At 51.0% G+C, this 18157-nt stretch overlaps 3 protein-coding genes across 5 annotated transcripts in view; 1 reads left to right on the forward strand and 2 right to left on the reverse strand.

The window, feature by feature from the left end:
- Positions 1-4391: 4391 nt before the first annotated feature.
- On the reverse strand, positions 4392-9653 carry PIN1 (peptidylprolyl cis/trans isomerase, NIMA-interacting 1). Its single transcript, XM_077787744.2, has 4 exons — positions 9582-9653; positions 8311-8502; positions 7002-7112; positions 4392-6337 (listed from the first exon to the last, which is right to left on the reverse strand). Exons 1-4 carry the CDS (start codon positions 9637-9639, stop codon positions 6228-6230), a joined length of 471 nt encoding a protein of 156 aa, XP_077643870.1. The 5' UTR covers positions 9640-9653; the 3' UTR covers positions 4392-6227.
- Positions 9654-13093: 3440 nt separating this feature from the next.
- On the reverse strand, positions 13094-17503 carry CHCHD5 (coiled-coil-helix-coiled-coil-helix domain containing 5). 2 transcript variants are annotated; one of them, XM_085563300.1, is made up of 4 exons: positions 17465-17503; positions 16149-16286; positions 14480-14627; positions 13094-13268 (listed from the first exon to the last, which is right to left on the reverse strand). In XM_085563300.1, coding segments are annotated over exons 1-4 (414 nt in total). In that variant the 5' UTR covers positions 17467-17503; the 3' UTR covers positions 13094-13142. The 2 variants fall into 2 exon arrangements, with proteins under 2 accessions (XP_085419426.1, XP_085419425.1); XM_085563299.1 differs by having other exon boundaries at positions 14438-14627.
- Positions 17504-17578: 75 nt separating this feature from the next.
- The window catches only part of ATP13A1 (ATPase 13A1), a 28550-nt gene continuing 27971 nt past the window's right edge, over positions 17579-18157 (forward strand). For both annotated transcript variants that reach the window (XM_085563190.1, XM_085563191.1), the window contains exon 1: positions 17579-17880. In XM_085563190.1, coding sequence (XP_085419316.1) covers positions 17602-17880 — 279 coding nt within the window. In that variant the 5' untranslated portion in view covers positions 17579-17601. The remainder of the gene's footprint in view (positions 17881-18157) is intronic.

An 18157-nucleotide genomic window follows, 5' to 3' on the forward strand; every position in this document is an offset into this window, starting at 1 on the left:
AAAAAATCCCCAAAAATTCGGGGAGGAGTCGCCGAGGGGAGGTGGGGGGAGGGGCAGAGGATTTTGGGGGGATTTTGGGGTTTTTTGGGGGGATTTTGGGGGTGGGGCGTGGTCTCGTGGTTCCCATCCCCGCCCCGGTTTTCCCGGCTCTCCAAAAACCCCAAATTTCCCCCAAAATCTTCCCAAAACTCCCCCAAATTCTGCCCCACCCCCCTGAAATCCCCTCCCCAAAAAACCCTCATAAAAAAATCTCAATTTCCATAAAAACCCAAATCCCCCCAAATTCTGTCCCCCAAAATCTCAAATCTCCTGCCCCAAAAATCCCAAATTCCCCCAAAATTCCCCCAAAATCTTCCCAAAACTCCCGCAAATTCTGCCCCACCCCCCTGAAATCCCCTCCCCAAAAACCCCCTCACAAAAAAAAAATCTCAATTTCCATAAAAAACCCAAATCCCCCCAAATTCTGTCCCCCCAAAACCCCAAATCTCCTGCCCCAAAAACCCCAAATTCTGCTAAATTGCCCCCAAAACTCCCCCAAATTCTGCCCCACCCCCCTGAAATCCCCTCCCCAAAAACCCCTCACAAAAAAAATCTCAATTTCCATAAAAACCCCAAATCCCCCCAAATTCTGTCCCCCCAAAAATCTCAAATCTCCTGCCCCAAAACCCCAAATTCCCCCAAAATCCCCTCAAAATCCCCCAAATTCTGTCCCCCAAAAACCCCAAAATTCCCCCAAAATCCCTTTGACCTGGAGGATTTTAGGTTTTGGGAGGATTTGGGGGGATTTTGGGGTGGATTTGGGGGATTTTAGGGAATTTTGGGGGGTCCTGTTGTCCCCAGTACCCCCTGGAACTGCCCCCTAAATCCCTCATTAAATTAATTAAATCCCATTAATTAAATTCCATATTTCCCACTTAATTAATATATTCCCTATTAATTAAATCCCAAATTCCCTATTAATAAATCTTGTATTTCCCATTAATTAAATCCCACATCTCCCATTAATTAAATCCCATATTTCCTATTAATTAAATCCCATATTCCCCATTAATTAAACCCATTCCATATTAATTAAATCCAAAATTCCCATTAATTAAATCCCATATTCCCTATTAATAAATCTCATATTTCCTATTAATCCCATATTCCCATTAATTAAATCCCATATTTCCCATTAAATAAATACATTCCCTATTAAATCCCAAATTCCCTATTAATAAATCTCATATTTCCCATTAATCCCATATTTCCTATTAATAAATCCCTTATTTCCTATTAAATAAATCCAATCATTCCCTATTAAATAAATCCAATTATTCCTTATTAAACAAATCCAATTATTCCTTATTAAATTAATCCAATTATTCCTTATTAAATAAATCCAATAATTCCCTATTAAATCAAATTATTCCTTATTATATTAATCCAATTGTTCCTTATTAAATTAATCAAATTATTCCTTATTAAATAAATCAAATCATTCCCTATTAATTCCATTTATTCCTTATTAAATAAATCCAATTATTCCTTATTAAATTAATCCAATTATTCCTTATTAAATAAATCCAATCATTCCCTATTAAATCCAATTATTCCTTATTAAATTAATCCAATTATTCCTTATTAAATAAATCCAATCATTCCCTATTAAATCCAATTATTCCTTATTAAATTAATCCAATGATTCCTTATTAAATTAATCCAGTTATTCCTTATTAAATAAATCCAATCATTCCCTATTAAATCCAATTATTCCTTATTAAATTAATCTAATCATTCCCTATTAAATCCAATTATTCCTTATTAAATAAATCCAATTATTCCCTCCTAATAAATCCCATTTTCCCTTTAAATAAATCCCAAAATTCCCAATTTCAGCCTTTTTTTCCCCTTCATTTTAAGCTCCAAATCCCCTCCCAAAAATAAACCAAATAAAACCTCAAGCTGGAACTTTCCCTTTTTCCAATTTAATTAAAAAAATAAAAAATGAGAGGAATAAAGACGCAGAATTCCCAGAAATTCCACTGGAGGGGGGTTTATTTCTGCAGGAAAAGAGCTTTTTTTGGGAATTTTTGCACGGATCCAAGCTGGGATTTTTGGGATTTTTCCTTTTTTTTCCCACCAAACGGAAGCAAAACCAACAACGGAACCACAAAATCTTGGAAAAAATCCACCCCAAATCCAACTTTTTATCCACCCCAAACTGAAAACCCGGCGAAGAAACGGAATTCCGGCCATTTTCCCCGATTTCCTGTGAATTCACCCCAAAAATCCGGCGGTTTTTTACGGGAAGTCTGAGCGGTGGTGCCGGGGAATTCCCGACGGGTGAAAGGACACCTCGTGTTTGCTATTAATTAATGATTAATTAATTAATTGAGGAATAATTAATTAACCCGTGGATCGAACGAGGCGGAACTTTCCGGTCGGGAGCGGTTTTTGGGGAGAAAAGAGCAGGAAAGAGTTAAATAAACATGCGGGGGGGGAGGGGCTGGGCCAGGCGGGGCCGCGGCGGTGGCGGCGTCATCTTCATCATCGTCATTGGCGTCATCTTCATCGTCATCGGTGTCATCTTCATCATCGTCATCGGTGTCATCTTCATCATCATCGGCGTCATCTTCATCATCGTCATTGGTGTCATCTTCATCATCATCGGCGTCATCTTCATCATCATCGGTGTCATCGTCATCATCGTCATTGGTGTCATCTTCATTGTCATCGTCGTCATCTTCATCGTCATTGGCGTCATCTTCATCGTCATCGGTGTCATCGTCATCATCGTCATTGGTGTCATCTTCATCGTCATTGGTGTCATCGTCATCATCGTCATTGGTGTCATCTTCATCATCGTCATTGGAGTCATCTTCATCGTCATTGGTGTCATCTTCATCATCATCATCGGTGTCATCTTCATCATCGTCATCGGTGTCATCTTCATCATTGTCATCGGTGTCATCTTCATCATCGTCATTGGTGTCATCTTCATCATCGTCATTGGAGTCATCTTCATCGTCATTGGTGTCATCTTCATCATCATCATTGGTGTCATCTTCATCATCGTCATTGGTGTCATCTTCATCGTCATTGGTGTCATCTTCATCATCATCGGCGTCATCTTCATCATCGTCATTGGTGTCATCTTCATCGTCATTGGTGTCATCTTCATCATCATCGGTGTCATCTTCATCATCGTCATTGGTGTCATCTTCATCATCATTGGTGTCATCTTCATCATCATTGGTGTCATCTTCATCATCGTCATTGGTGTCATCTTCATCATCATTGGTGTCATCTTCATCATCGTCATTGGTGTCATCTTCATCATCATTGGTGTCATCTTCATCGTCGTCATCATCATCGTCATTGTCATCATCATTGGTGTCATCTTCATTGTCATCATCATCATCGGTGTCATCGTGTCTTCACCGTCATTGTCATCATCGTCGTCATTGGTGTCAGCATCGTCTTCATCGTCACCATCATTGGTGTCATTTTCATCATCGTCGGTGTCATCTTCATCATCATCGTCATGGTCTTCACTGGTATTGTCATCATCGTCGTCATTGGTGTCATCTTCATCATCATCATCATCATCAGTGTCATTGTTGTCTTCATTGTCATTGTCATCATCACCATCACCATTGGTGTCATCCTGGTCTCCATCGTCATTGTCATCATCATCAGTGTCATTGTCATCATTGTCATCATCGGTGTCATCGTCATCATCATCATCGGTGTCATTGTCTTCATCGTCATTGTCATCATCATCAGTGTCATTGTCATCATTGGTGTCATTGTCAACATCATCGGTGTCATCATCGTCATCGGTGTCATTGTCATCATCAGTGTCATTGTCATCATTGTCGTCATCGGTGTCATCGTCATTGTCATCATCGGTGTCGTCTTCTTCATCGTCATTGTCATCATCATCAGTGTCATTGTCATCATTGGTGTCATTGTCAACATCATTGTCATCATCATCGTCATCGGTGTCATTGTCACCATCATTGGTGTCATCATCGTCATTGGTGTCATTGTCAACGTCATTGGTGTCATCGTCATCAGTGTCATCATCATTGGTATCGTCTTCACCGTCATTGTCATCATCATTGGTGTCATCATCTTCATCATCTGGCACTGTCATCATCATCATCACTGTTGTCATTGTTGGCCGTTGCCACGGCTCATCATCGTCACCGTCGTTGGTCATCGTCATTGTCACCATTGTTGGTCATCGTCACTATTGTTGGCCATGGCCATTGTCACCATAGTTGGTCATTGTCATCGTCACCATCGTTGCCCATGGCCATTGTCACCATAGTTGGCCATTGTCACCACAGTTGGTCATTGTCACCATCATTGGTCATTGTCACCATCATTGGTCATTGTCATCGTCACCATCGTTGCCCATGGCCATTGTCACCATAGTTGGCCATTGTCACCATCATTGGTCATTGTCACCATTGTTGGTCAATGTCAACTTTGTTGGCCACGGTCATTGTCACCATCATTGGCCATGGCCATTGTCACCATCACCACTGTTGGTCATCGTCATCGTCATCGTTGCCACCGTCACCGCTGCGCTCCCGGAGCCGCGACCACCGGGAGCCGCCTCCGGCCGACCCGACGTTCCCAAAAACTGCAGGAATTCCCCGAAAACTGCGGGAATTCCCCGAAAACCGCAGGAATTCCCCGAAAACTGCGGGAATTCCCCGAAAACCGCGGGAATTCCCCCAAAACCGCAGGAATTCCCCCAAAACCACAGGAATTCCCCGAAAACCGCGGGAATTCCCCGAAAACCGCAGGAATTCCCCCAAAACCACAGGAATTCCCCGAAAACCGCGGGAATTCCCCGAAAACCGCAGGAATTCCCCCAAAACCGCAGGAATTCCCCGAAAACCGCGGGAATTCCCCGAAAACCGCAGGAATTCCCCGTTTCCGCTCCCGCCCGGGAGGACGCGGAACGATGGAGGAATTGTGGGATCTGGAGTTTGTGGTGGGCGGGATTCCCGCGGATTCCATGGATTTCCTGCGGATTCCGTGGATTTTCCAGATTCCATGGATTCCTGAGGATTTCCCGTGGATTCCATGGATTTCCTGTGGATTTCCCGTGGATTCCATGGATTTCCCATAGATTCCATGGATTTCCTGTGGATTCCATGGATTCTTGAGGATTTCCTGTGGATTCCATGGATTTCCTGTGGATTCCTGTGGATTCCCAAGGATTTCCATGGATTCCTGTGGATTCCCATGGATTCCCGTGGATTCCTGAGAATTCCCATGGATTTCCTGAGGATTTCCATGGATTCCCGTGGATTCCTGAGAATTCCCATGGATTTCCTGAGGATTTCCATGGATTCCTGTGGATTCCCGTGGATTCCTGAGAATTCCCATGGATTTCCTGAGGATTTCCATGGATTCCTGTGGATTCCTGAGAATTCCCATGGATTTCCTGAGGATTTCCATGGATTCCTGTGGATTCCCATGGTTTTCCTGCGGATTCCTGAGAATTCCCAGAGATCGCCATGGCTTCCCTTGGAGTTAACAGATTCCCATCGATTCCGACGGATTCCCATGAATTCCGTAGATTCCTGGAGATCTCCACAGATGTCCCACGGATTCCCGCGGAATTCCTGAGAATTTCCACGGATTCCCACAGATTCCTATGGACTTCCATGGATTCCTGTGGATCCACATGGATTTCGGTGGATTCCTGAGGATTTCCATGGATTCCCATGGATTTCCTGTGGATTCCCACGGATTCCTGAGAATTCCCATGGATTTCCTGAGGATTTCCACAGATTCCTGTGGATTCCCATGGATTTCTTGAGGATTTCCACGGATTCCTGTGGATTTCCTCAGGATTTCCACGGATTCCCATGGATTTCCTGTGGATTTCCACGGATTTCTGTGGATTTCCTCAGGATTTCCATGGATTCCCATGGATTTCCTGTGGATTCCCATGGATTCCCATAGATTCCTGAGGATTTCCGTGGATTCCCGTGGATTTCCTGAGGATTTCCATGGATTTCTGTGGATTTCCTCAGGATTTCCATGGATTCCCATGGATTTTCTGTGGATTCCCGCGGATTCCTGAGGATTTCCATGGATTCCCGTGGAGTCAACAGATTCCCATCGATTCCGACGGATTCCCGTGAATTCCCGCGGATTCCCGGAGACCTCCGCGGGTTCCCGAGGATTCCCGGGAATTCCGGCCCTGCCAAGGCACTTCACTCCGTGCGGAGGATGATGTGGATCCCGGATTCCGTGAACACGGGGCCGCTCATCTCGCCGGCCCGCAGCGCGAACGAGGCGTCCTCGAACGGCTTCTGCATCTGCCCTGCGACCAAAACCCCCAAAAATCAAAACAAAACCCAAAAAAACGGGATTTGGGGCTCTTCCCGGAGAAAAATCCGGGATTTCAACACCGGGGGAGGCGATTCCGGGAGTTTGGATGGAGCACGGTTGGAATTACGGGGGATTCGGGGTTGATTTGGGGCATAAATCCCTGGGAATTGGAGGATTTGGGGAAACAACCCCTGAAATGGCTGATTTTAGGGATAAATCCCCTGGAATTGGTGGATTTGGGGAAACAACCCCTGAAATGGCTGATTTTAGGGATAAATCCCCTGGAATTGGTGGATTTGGGGAAACAACCCCTGAAATGGCTGATTTTAGGGATAAATCCCCTGGAATTGGATGGATTCTGTGAATTTTTGGGGAAACAACCCCTGAAATGGCTGATTTTAGGGATAAATCCCCTGGAATTGCATGATTTGGAGATTTTTTTGGGGGGGAGAAAAAGTCCTGAAATTGGTGGATTTGGGGTTTTTTGGGGGTGAATTCCCTGGATTTGAGGGTTTTTTTTGAGGGGGGATAAATGTCTTGGAATTCCTTGGATTTGGGTCTTTTTTTGGAGAGTAAATCCTCTGGATTTGGGGGGGTTTGGGGATGATTCCCCTGGAATTGATGGATTTGGGGATTTTTTGGGATGAATCCCTCACCTCTCCCGAACGCTCCCAGGTCTCCTCCAGCCTTGGCCGAGCTGCAGTCGCTGAACTGCGAAGCCAAAGACTCAAAATCCTCCTCTCCCGATTTGATTTTCTGGATGTAACCTGGAAGAAAAACGGGAAAACCCCAAATTTAGGGATCAAAACCACTCCCAAAATTCCCTGGGTGCCGCAGATTCCATGGGAAATGAGACAATCCCAAAATATCCTCAAATCTACCCCAAAACCAACATTCCTGGTTTTTTTTTCCCGAAAAGTCATCACTCACTCCCACTTTTTTTTCCCCCCCAAATTCACTATTCCCAGTTTTTTTTTCCCCAAAAATCGGTCATTTCAGGGAGCTTTTTTTTTCCCCCAAAAAAAAGGGAAAATTGGAGAAAAGAACCATCCAGGGAAGGAATTCTAGGATGAGTTTTGGGAAATGGTGGAATTTTAGGGCTGACTTCTGGGAAAAGGTGGAATTTGGGGTGGAATCCGGGGAGATCCCAAATCCTTTGGAATTCCTGGGATTCATTCCCAGAGTTTCTATTTGCCATTGGCGAGCTTTTATAAAGAATGTCCAGCTCCTGAGCTCATTAATGAAGCCCAGTATCCCCAGTATGCCCAGTATCCCATCACTCCCAGTATTCCCAGTACCCTGAGTATCCCATCATTCCCAGTATCCCCAGTATCCCATCACTCCCAGTATTCCCAGTACCCTGAGTATCCCATCATTCCCAGTATCCCCAGTATCCCATCACTCCCAGTACCCCAAGTATCCCAGTATCACCAGTATCCCATCAGCCCATCACCCCCAGTATCCCCCCAGTATATCCCAGTATCCCCCCAGTATCACTCCCAGTTTATCCCAGTATCACTCCCAGTTTATCCCAGTATCATTCCCAGTTTATCCCAGTACCATTCCCAGTTTATCCCTGACCATTGACGAGCTCCAGCGCCTCCTCCTTGGAGCGGGTGATGCGCTCCTGCCTCCAGCTGAGTCTCCCCAGTAACCCCCCAGTATTACTCCCAGTTTATCCCAGTATCCCCCCAGTATCACTCCCAGTTTATCCCAGTATCACTCCCAGTTTATCCCAGTATCATTCCCAGTTTATCCCAGTATCCCCCCCAGTTTATCCCAGTTTATCCCTGACCATTGACGAGCTCCAGCGCCTCCTCCTTGGAGCGGGTGATGCGCTCCTGCCTCCAGCTGAGTCTCCCCAGTAACCCCCCAGTATCACTCCCAGTTTATCCCAGTATCCCCCCAGTATCACTCCCAGTTTATCCCAGTACCACTCCCAGTTTATCCCAGTTTATCCCTGACCATTGACGAGCTCCAGCGCCTCCTCCTTGGAGCGGGTGATGCGCTCCTGCCTCCAGCTGGACGGGCGCCGGGACTGGTTGTGCTTCACCAGGAGGTGCGAGCAGCGCACCCGGCCCGGCTCCGCCCGGCCCGCGCCGCTCGGCCGCTCCCATTGGCTGGCGTTCGTCAGGTGGTTGAAGTAGTACACCCTGCCTGGGGGGTATTGATCCGCTATTGGTTATTGATTACTGATTGGTTACCGATCGGTATCAAAAAATTGGTTATTGGTACCAAAACCTCCTCACAGGCCCCAGTATTGACCCCACTGGCTGGCGTTCACCAGGTGGTTGAAGTAGTACACGTGTCCTGCAGGGTTACTAATCGGTTATCAATCAATATTGGTCGGCTATTGGTTATTGATCACTGATCATTTATTGATTTGCACTGATAAATCAGCTTATTGACATCAATTCCCACCTCAATGACCCCACTGGCTGATCTTTGCCTGGTGGTTGAAGCAGTACCCCCTCCCTGGGGAGCTATTGATCAAATATCAGTTATTGATTAATTATAGGTTATTGATCAGTGATTGCTTACTGATTGCTGCTGAAAATTGAGGTGATTAAACCCAAAATGCAGGTTAAGGACCCTAAAAATCCATTGAGCCCCCCCAAATTCCCTTCATGAGGGGGATCTCCCTAAAATTCCCCTCACCAGGGGGATCCCACCCAAATTCCCCTCATGAGGGAGATTCCCCCCCAAATTCCCCTCAGGAGGGAGATTCCCCCCCCCAAATTCCCCTCACGAGGGGAATCCTCCCCAAATTCCCCTCAGGAAGAGGATCCCCCCCAAATTCCCCTCAGGAAGGGGAACCCCCCTAATTCCCTTTGACGCCCCCCCAAATTCCCCTCACCAGGGGGATCCCCCCCCAAATTCCCCTCAGGAGGGAGATCCTCCCCCCCAAATTCCCCTCATGAGCGGGACCCCCCAAATTCCCCTCACGGAATTGCCCCCCCTCTTCCCTGAGACGAACCCCCCCCCCTCAGAACCCCCCTAAATTGGCGACCCCCCCAAATTCCCCTCACGACATTGACCCCCCCTCCCTGAAGCGATGCCCCCTCACGACCCTCCCTCAATTCGCCGCCCCCTCCTCAAATCCCCCTCACGCACCCCCCCCACCACGCCCCCTCACCCCCTCCAAAACCCAACCCCGCCGCCCCCACCGCCCTTTCCCACCTCCCCCATGGCCGCAGCTCCTTCCCCGCGCTTCCCCCCAGCCCTCAGGCCCTCACCGGAGCTGCGGCTCATTCGCTTCTCCCACCCCGCGGGCAGCTTCTCCTCCTCCGCCATCTTCCCTTCCCTCTGCCCGCCCTGCGCGGCCCGCCCACACCGCCACGCGGAGGGGCGGGCAAACCAGCGCTTCTCGCGTTCCTATTGGTCGGCAGAGACGATGCGCCCCTCAGGGCATCATCTTATTGGCGGAGCCGCCTGTCAATCAAGCGCGCGGTGAAGCCGAGACGCGCGCGGGAAAGGCGGGATGGTGGCCGTGCGTGGCTAAATTTAACCGGAACGCAAAGACGCAGCGCTGCCTCTACTGTGCCCGGTTAGAGCGTCCCGGTCCCACCGGAGCAAAGAAATCAACCGGAGCCTCCAAAAGCAGCTTTATTATCGACAAACCCAACGCTACAGAACGCGCGCGGCCGGTTTAAAGCCTCTACGTGGCGCCGGTTTGGTCACACGGGGGATGGGAGGGGGAGAACGGAGGATGGCGGAGGAGAACGGGGAACACCGGGAGAACCGGGGGGACACCGAGAGGCAGCCTCTCGTGGTCGTTCATCCCCATCGCGGAGCTCATCCGCAGCGGGGATTAACGGCAACGGGGCCGCCGCTGTGGCGGGCCCGGAAGTGACGTCACGGGCACGCCGGCGCGTTGCCTGGCAACGGCGTTTGTTGTTAGCAACGGCCAAGATGGCGGCAGCGGCCCGGGCCCCCTCGCGGGTGGGTACTGGGGGTTACTGGGAGGGACTGGGGGGGATCTTTGCCTTCCGTGGGGGGGCTCTGAGGGGTGGCTGGGGACAACGAGGATTGGGAGGGGACAAATGGCGCCCGAAGGCGCCGCAGCCTCGCCTCTTTCCCGCTTTTTCCTCGCCTTCCCCCCCCCCCATTTCTTTCCCTTTCTTCCCCCCTTGCCCTTTTTTCCCGCCTTTTCCACACCTTTCTTTCCCTCATCCCCGCTTGCCCCTTTTTCCGCCCTTTTTTCCCCGCCTTTCTCCCCCTTGCCTTTTTTCCCGCCTTTTTTTTCCCGCCTTTTCTACCCCTTTCTTCCCCTCATCTCCCCCTTGAGCTTTTTTCCCCGCCCTTTTTTTTCCCGCCCTTTAAGTCTCCCCTCAGGGACCCGGCGCCGAGGGAAACTGGGAATGGGTCCACAGCACCGACTACAAATCCTCCTTCACGTGAGCTCCCAAAATCCCCAAATTCCGGCCAAAATCCCGGAATTCCGGCCAAAATCCCCAAATTCCGGCCAAAATCCCGGAATTCCGGCCAAAATCCCAAAACTCCACCCCAAAATCTCCAAATTCCAGCCAAAATCCCAAAAATCCACCCCGAAATCCTGAAATTCCACCCCAAAATCCCAGAATTCCGGCCAAAATCCCGAAAATCCACCCCGAAATCCTGAAATTCCACCCCAAAATCCCCAAATTCCACCCCAAAATCTCCAAATTCCACCCCAAAATCCCAAAATTCCACCCCAAAATCCCGAAAATCCACCCCAAAATCCCAAAATTCCACCCCAAAATCCCCAAATTCCGGCCAAAATCCCAAAATTCCACCCCAAAATCCCTGAATTCCGGCCAAAATCCCAAAATTCCACCCCAAAATCCCCAAATTCCAGCCAAAATCCCGAAAATCCACCTCAAAATCCCGAAAATCCACCCCAAAATTCCACCCCAAAATCCCCAAATTCCACCCCAAAATCCCCGAATTCCGGCCAAAATCCCGAAAATCCACCCCAAAATCCCAAAATTCCACCCCAAAATCCCCAAATTCCGGCCAAAATCCTGAAAATCCACCCCAAAATCCCAAAATTCCGGCCAAAATCCCAAAATTCCACCACAAAATCCCCAAATTCCGGCCAAAATCCTGAAAATCCACCCCAAAACCCCAAAATTCCACCCCAAAATCCCAGAATTCCGGCCAAAATCCCGAAAATCCACCCCAAAATCCTGAAATTCCACCCCAAAATCCCCAAATTCCACCCCAAAATCTCCAAATTCCAGCCAAAATCCCGAAAATCCACCTCAAAATCCCCAAATTCCACCCCAAAATCCCAGAATTCCACTCCAAAATCTGGGATTCCACCCCAAAATCCCAAGATTCTGTCCCAAAATCAGAATTTTGGGAAAAAGAAATTGTAATTTTGGGAAATTTTTGTAACATTCCCCCCTAAAAATCAGAATTTTGGGCGATTTCCCTCCCCAAATCTCGGGATTTTTGCAAAATTCCCCCTAAGAATCGGAATTTTGGGGGAAAAAATCGGAATTTTGGGGGAAAAAATCAGAATTTTGTGGGGAAAAAAATTGGAATTTTAGGGGGAAAAAATCAGAATTTTGTGGGAAAAAGTCGGAATTTTGGGGGGTAAAAGTCGGATTTTTGGGGTAAAAAAAAATCGGAATTTTGGGCAATTTCACCCCCCAAAGCTCGGGGTTTTTCCTGCATCCCTCCCTAAAAGTGTGAATTTTCCGTGGGAGTTTTTTCCCGTCCCGAATGCCAATTTTTTCCCCCCAAAATTCCAATTCCCCGAGCCCACAGAAACACAAATCCCCCCGAAAATCCCCAAAATCCCACATCCCCCACCTCCCTGCGGCCCCGCGCCAAATTCCCAAAAAAACCGGGAATTTCCCAGCGGAATAAACGGAATTTCCTGCTTCGGTTTGGCCAAATTTCAGATTTCTTTTTCTTTTTTTTCCCCAGATTTTTCCCAGGTTTTCAGGTAAAAATTCCCAATTTTTTTCTGGTTCTAAGAGGAAATTGGAGATTAAGAAATTTGGGGATTTTGTGATCCTGTTCCCCAATTTTCCCCCACCCTGCGTGAAATTCCCAAAAAAATGGGAATTTTTTTAGCAGAATAAACGGAATTTCCTGCTTCGGTTTGGCAGAATTTGCATTTTTTTTCCTGGATTTTTCCCAGATTTTCAGATAAAAATTCCCAATTTTCAATTTTTTTAAAAATTAATTTTAATTTTTAAAATTAATTTAAATTTTTTTCCCCCGGATTTTTCCCAGATTTTTGTGTGGTTTTAGGGTAAAAATCCTCAATTTTTTTGTGGTTTTAAGGGAAAATATTCAGAAAGTTGGGAATTTTTTAGCCTCGTTCCCAATTTTCCCCCACCCCACTGTGAAATTCCCAAAAAAACCAGGAATCTTTTAGTGGAATAAACAGAATTTCCTGCTTCAGTTTGGTCAAATTTGGGATTTTCTGCATTTTTTTCCAGGATTTTTCCCAGATTTTCAGGTAAAAATTCCCAATTTCCTGTGCTGATTATTGGGAATTTTTTGGGGAAATATCTCTTTTTCTTGGCTTCTTTTTTTTTAAATAAAATTAGGGAATAAAAAGTGGGGGGGAGGGGGCGAAGAGGAAAAAGTTGGGAATGAAAAGTGGGAAAAAAGGAGGAAAAATGGGAAAGAAAAGAGGAAAAAAAAAGGAAAAATGGGAATGAAAAGAGGAAAAAAATGGGAAAGAAAAGAGGAAAAAAAGGGGAAAAAATGGGAATGAAAAGAAGTAAAATCAGAATTTTTGGTCCCATCCTGAAAATTCCTGGGATTTTTATTTCTTCGATTTTTGGGATAAAAGCTCAGGCATCCGCAGGGAATTGGGGCTCCTTTTCCAGAGGGGAAATTCCCAAAATTTGGGAGGAGATTCCGGAAGCTTCTGAGGCTTTCCCGGCGTTCCCAGAGGGGTTTTCAATTCCTGGGATTTTCTGGGGAGAGAAAAAAAAGGGAAAAAAACCCAAAATTCATATTTTGGTCCCAAAATTCCATCCCAAATTTCCTCTTTTTCACTGAGGGAATAAAAAAAGCGGCACCGGGGGGGATTTGAGGGAATTCAGATAATGAAATCCCAAATTTCCAGCGTTTCCTGAGGGATAAAATCCCATTTTTATCCTAAAATTTTGGCTTCAAATTCCCTTTTTGGGGTTCCATCCTCACCGGTGGCCGTGTCCCTGGCTAAAATCCCGGTTTTTTCCCGGGATTCTCACCGGTGTCCCTGACTAAAATCCCGGTTTTTTCCCGGGATTCTCACCGGTGTCCCCGGCTGATATCCCGGTTTTTCCCGGGATTCTCACCGGTGTCCCCGGCTGAAATCCCGGTTTTATCCCGGGATTCTCACCGGTGTCCCTGGCTGAAATCCCATTTTTATCCCGGAATTCCTCACCGGTGTCCCCGGCTGATATCCCGGTTTTTTCCCGGGATTCTCACCGGTGTCCCCGGCTGATATCCCGGTTTTTTCCCGGGATTCTCACCGGTGTCCCCGGCTAATATCCCGGGATTCTCACCGGTATCCCCGGCTGATATCCCGGTTTTTTCCCGGGATTCTCACCGGTGTCCCCGGCTAATATCCCGGGATTCTCACCGGTGTCCCCGGCTGATATCCCGGTTTTTCCCGGGATTCTCACCGGTGTCCCCGGCTGAAATCCCGGTTTTATCCCGGGATTCTCACCGGTGTCCCCGGCTGATATCCCGGTTTTATCCCGGGATTCTCACCGGTGTCCCCGGCTGATATCCCGGTTTTTCCCGGGATTCTCACCGGTGTCCCCGGCTGAAATCCCGGTTTTATCCCGGGATTCTCACCGGTGTCCCCGGCTGATATCCCGGTTTTATCCCGGGATTCTCACCGGTGTCCCCAGCTAATATCCCGGTTTTTTCCCGGGATTCTCACCGGTGTCCCCGGCTAATATCCCGGGATTCTCACCGGTGTCCCCGGCTGATATCCCGGTTTTATCCCGGGATTCCTCACCGGTGTCCCCGGCTAATATCCCGGTTTTATCCCGGGATTCTCACCGGTGTCCCTCACTAATATCCCGGTTTTTTCCCGGGATTCTCACCGGTATCCCCGGCTGATATCCCGGTTTTATCCCGGGATTCTCACCGGTGTCCCCGGCTGATATCCCGTTTTTCCCGGGATTCTCACCGGTGTCCCGGCGACGCTCTGGGCGCAGCGCAGGAATTCCCGGGCCGGCGCTCCGCACTCGGCCGCGCTCCGGGGCCGCTCCCGCAGGCAGCGCTCGAAGGCCCCGAAGGACTCGGAGCAATCCCGGCGGATCCGGCGCACCAGGGGGCTGGGAAACGGGATCGGGAAAACGGGGAAAACAGGAAAAACGGGGGAAAATTTGGGAAAAATGGGGGGAAATGGGGAAAATTTGAGAAAAAACAGGGGGAAACGGGGAAAAACAGGGGGAATGGTGGGGGGAAAAACGGGGGGAAACGGGAAAACGGGGGGAAATGGGGAAAACCGGGGGAAAACGGGGGAAAAACGGGGGGAAATTTGGGAAAAATGGGGGGAAATGGGGAAAATTTGGGAAAAAACGGGGGTAAACAGGGAAAAACAGGGGGAAACGGAGGGAAATGGGGGAAAACGGGGGGAAAACCGGGGGGAAATGGGGAAAACCGGGGAAATTAGGGAAAAATGGGGGGAAATGGGGAAAATTTGGGAAAAAACGGGGGGAAACAGGGAAAAATAGGGGGAATGGTGGGGGGAAATGGGGAAAAACGGGGGGAAACAGGGGAAAACGGGGGGAAATGGGGAAAAACGGGGGAAAAGGCAGGGGGAAATGGGGAAAATTTGGGAAAACCAGGGGGAAAGGCGGGGGAAAATGGGGAAAAACGGGGAAAATTGGGGAAAAATGGGGCAAAATAGGGAAAAACAGGGGAAATGGGGAAAAACGGGGGAAAATGGGGGGAAAGGCAGGGGAAAATGGGGAAAATTTGGGAAAAATGGGGGGAAAGGTGGGGGAAATGGGGAAAATTGGGAAAAACGGGGGGAAAGGTGGGGGAAAATGGGGAAAAATGGGAATGGTGGGGGAAATGGGGAAAATTAGGAAAAACGGGGGGGAAAGGCGGGGGAAAATGGGGTAAAAATCGGGAATGTTGGGGTAAACGACAGGAAAAATTGGGGGAAAACAGGGAAAAAATCAGGAGAAAACAGGGAAAAAGATCAGGAAAACAATGGATCAGCCCCAGGGATCAGGATCAGAGTCCCCAAATGTCCCCCCAGTGTCCCCCCAGTTCCCAGTGTCCCCAAATGTCTGCAAATGTCCCCAATGTCCCCTCAGTGTCCCCAGTGTCTCCCCAGTGTCCCCCCAGTGTCCCCAGGGTGTCACTCACTGGCCGGAGGCGCACTCGGTGACACTCGGGGACAGTTGGTGACAATCCCAGTGTCCCCAGGGTGTCACTCACTGGCCGGAGGCGCACTCGGTGACACTCAGGGACAGTTGGTGACAATCCCAGTGTCCCCCCAGTGTCCCCAGGGTGTCACTCACTGGCCGGAGGCGCACTCGGTGACGCTCAGGGACAGTTGGTGACAATCCCAGTGTCCCCCCAGTGTCCCCAGGGTGTCACTCACTGGCCGGAGGCGCACTCGGTGACATTTGGGGACAGTTGGTGACAATCCCAGTGTCCCCCCAGTGTCCCCAGGGTGTCACTCACTGGCCGGAGGCGCACTCGGTGACATTTGGGGACAGTTGGTGACAATCCCAGTGTCCCCAGGGTGTCACTCACTGGCCGGAGGCGCACTCGGTGACGCTCAGGGACAGTTGGTGACAATCCCAGTGTCCCCCCAGTGTCCCCAGGGTGTCACTCACTGGCCGGAGGCGCACTCGGTGACGCTCAGGGACAGTTGGTGACAATCCTGGTGCCAGCTGCCGGGGCTGGCGGCCACGCAGCGCCCGTAGCGCTCCAGCTGCGGCCCGCAGAGCCGGGCGGTGACGGCCAGCGCCTCCCTGGGACACGGGGACAGGGACGGGGACAGTGTCACCTCCCCGGGGATAGTGTCACCTCCCCGGGATGGGGACAGGGACGGGGACGGTGTCACCTCCCCGGGATGGGGACAGGGACGGGGACAGACACAGACAGGGACAGTGTCTCCTCCCCGGGATGGGGACAGGGACGGGGACAGACACAGACAGGGACAGTGTCACCTCCCCGGGATGGGGACAGGGACAAGGACGGACAGGGACAGGGACAGTGTCACCTCCCCGGGATGGGGACAGGGACAAGGACGGACAGGGACAGGGACAGTGTCTCCTCCCCGGGATGGGGACAGGGACGGGGACGGTGTCACCTCCCTGGGATGGGGACGGGGACAGGGACCGTGTCACCTCCCCGGGACGGGGACAGGGACAGACAGGGACAGGGACAGGGACAGTGTCACCTCCCCGGGATGGGGACAGGGACGGGGACGGTGTCACCTCCCTGGGATGGGGACGGGGACAGGGACCGTGTCACCTCCCCGGGACGGGGACAGGGACAAGGACGGACAGGGACAGGGACAGTGTCACCTCCCCGGGACAAGGACAGGGACAGTGTCACCTCCCCGGGATGGGGACGGGGTGACCTCCCCGGGATGGGCATGGGGACAGGGACAGACTTGGACAGGGACAGGGACGGTGTCACCTCCCCAGGATGGGGACAGTGACAGGGATGGTGCCACCTCCCCGGGATGGGGATGGGGACAGGGACGGTGTCACCTCCCCGGGACAGAGACGGTGCCATCCCCGGCGACACCAGCGGGGACAGCGGGGCTGGAACAGGGGGACGCGGAGGGGAGGGACACAGAGCGGACACAGCGCGACACGAGGGGACACAGAGCGGACACGAGGGGACACGGGGAGAACACAGCGCGGACACGAGGGGACACAGCGCGACACGAGGGGGATACAGAACAGACACGAGGGGACACAGCGCGACACGGGGGGACACAGAGCGGACACGAGGGGACACGGAGCGGACATGAAGGGACATGGAGGGGACACAGCGCGGACACGAGGGAACACGGAGCGGACATGAAGGGACACGGGGGGGGACACAGCGCGGACACGAGGGGACACGGAGCGGACATGAAGGGACACGGGGGGGGACACAGCGCGGGCGCGGCGCGGCCCCGCCGCCCCTCACTCACATGGCGCCTCCTCCTTCACCGCTTCACTTCCGCCACTCCTCCGCTCCGCGCATGCGCCCGGCCCCGGGGCGGGAACCGCGCGCGCGGCGCAGGCGCAGAGCCGGAAGCGGAAGCGGCGCGGCGAGGGCGGAGGGAAAATGGCGGCGGCCGCGGCAGCCCCCGAGGACGAGCTGGTCTCGTCGGTGACGCTTTACCGGCGGCGGCCGCGCCTGCTCCGCGGCACCGTGCTGCCCTTCGCCGCCGGGCTCTACCCGGCGTGGCTGTGGATGTGGGGGCCGCGGCTGTGGGCGGCGGGGGAGGCGGGACCGCCCGAGGCGGCGCTGTTGGCGCTCGGCGCCATCGCGGCGCTGCAGCTGCTGACGGCGCTGGCCGGGCTCTGGTCGGTGCACGCCGAGTGCGCGCTCAGCTGCGTGAGGGTGAGTGCGGGAAAGGGATGGGGCTGGGGCTGAGGGGATTTGGGGTCTGAGGGGATTTGGGGCTGAGGGGATTTGGGGGCTGAGGGGGGATTTGGGGACTGAGGGGATTTGGGGCTGAGGAGATTTGGAGTTGAGGGGGGATTTGGGGGCTGAGGGGATTTGGGGACTGAGGAGACTTTGGGGAGATTTGGGGTCTGAGGGGATTTTGGGGAGATTTGGGGTCTAAAGGGATTTTAGGGAGATTTGGGGCTGAGGGGATTTGGGGGAGATTTGAGGC

This window comes from Lonchura striata, chromosome 30 (genome assembly GCF_050655825.1).
Source record: "Lonchura striata isolate lonStrDom1 chromosome 30, ASM5065582v1, whole genome shotgun sequence".
Lineage (NCBI taxonomy): Eukaryota > Metazoa > Chordata > Aves > Passeriformes > Estrildidae > Lonchura > Lonchura striata.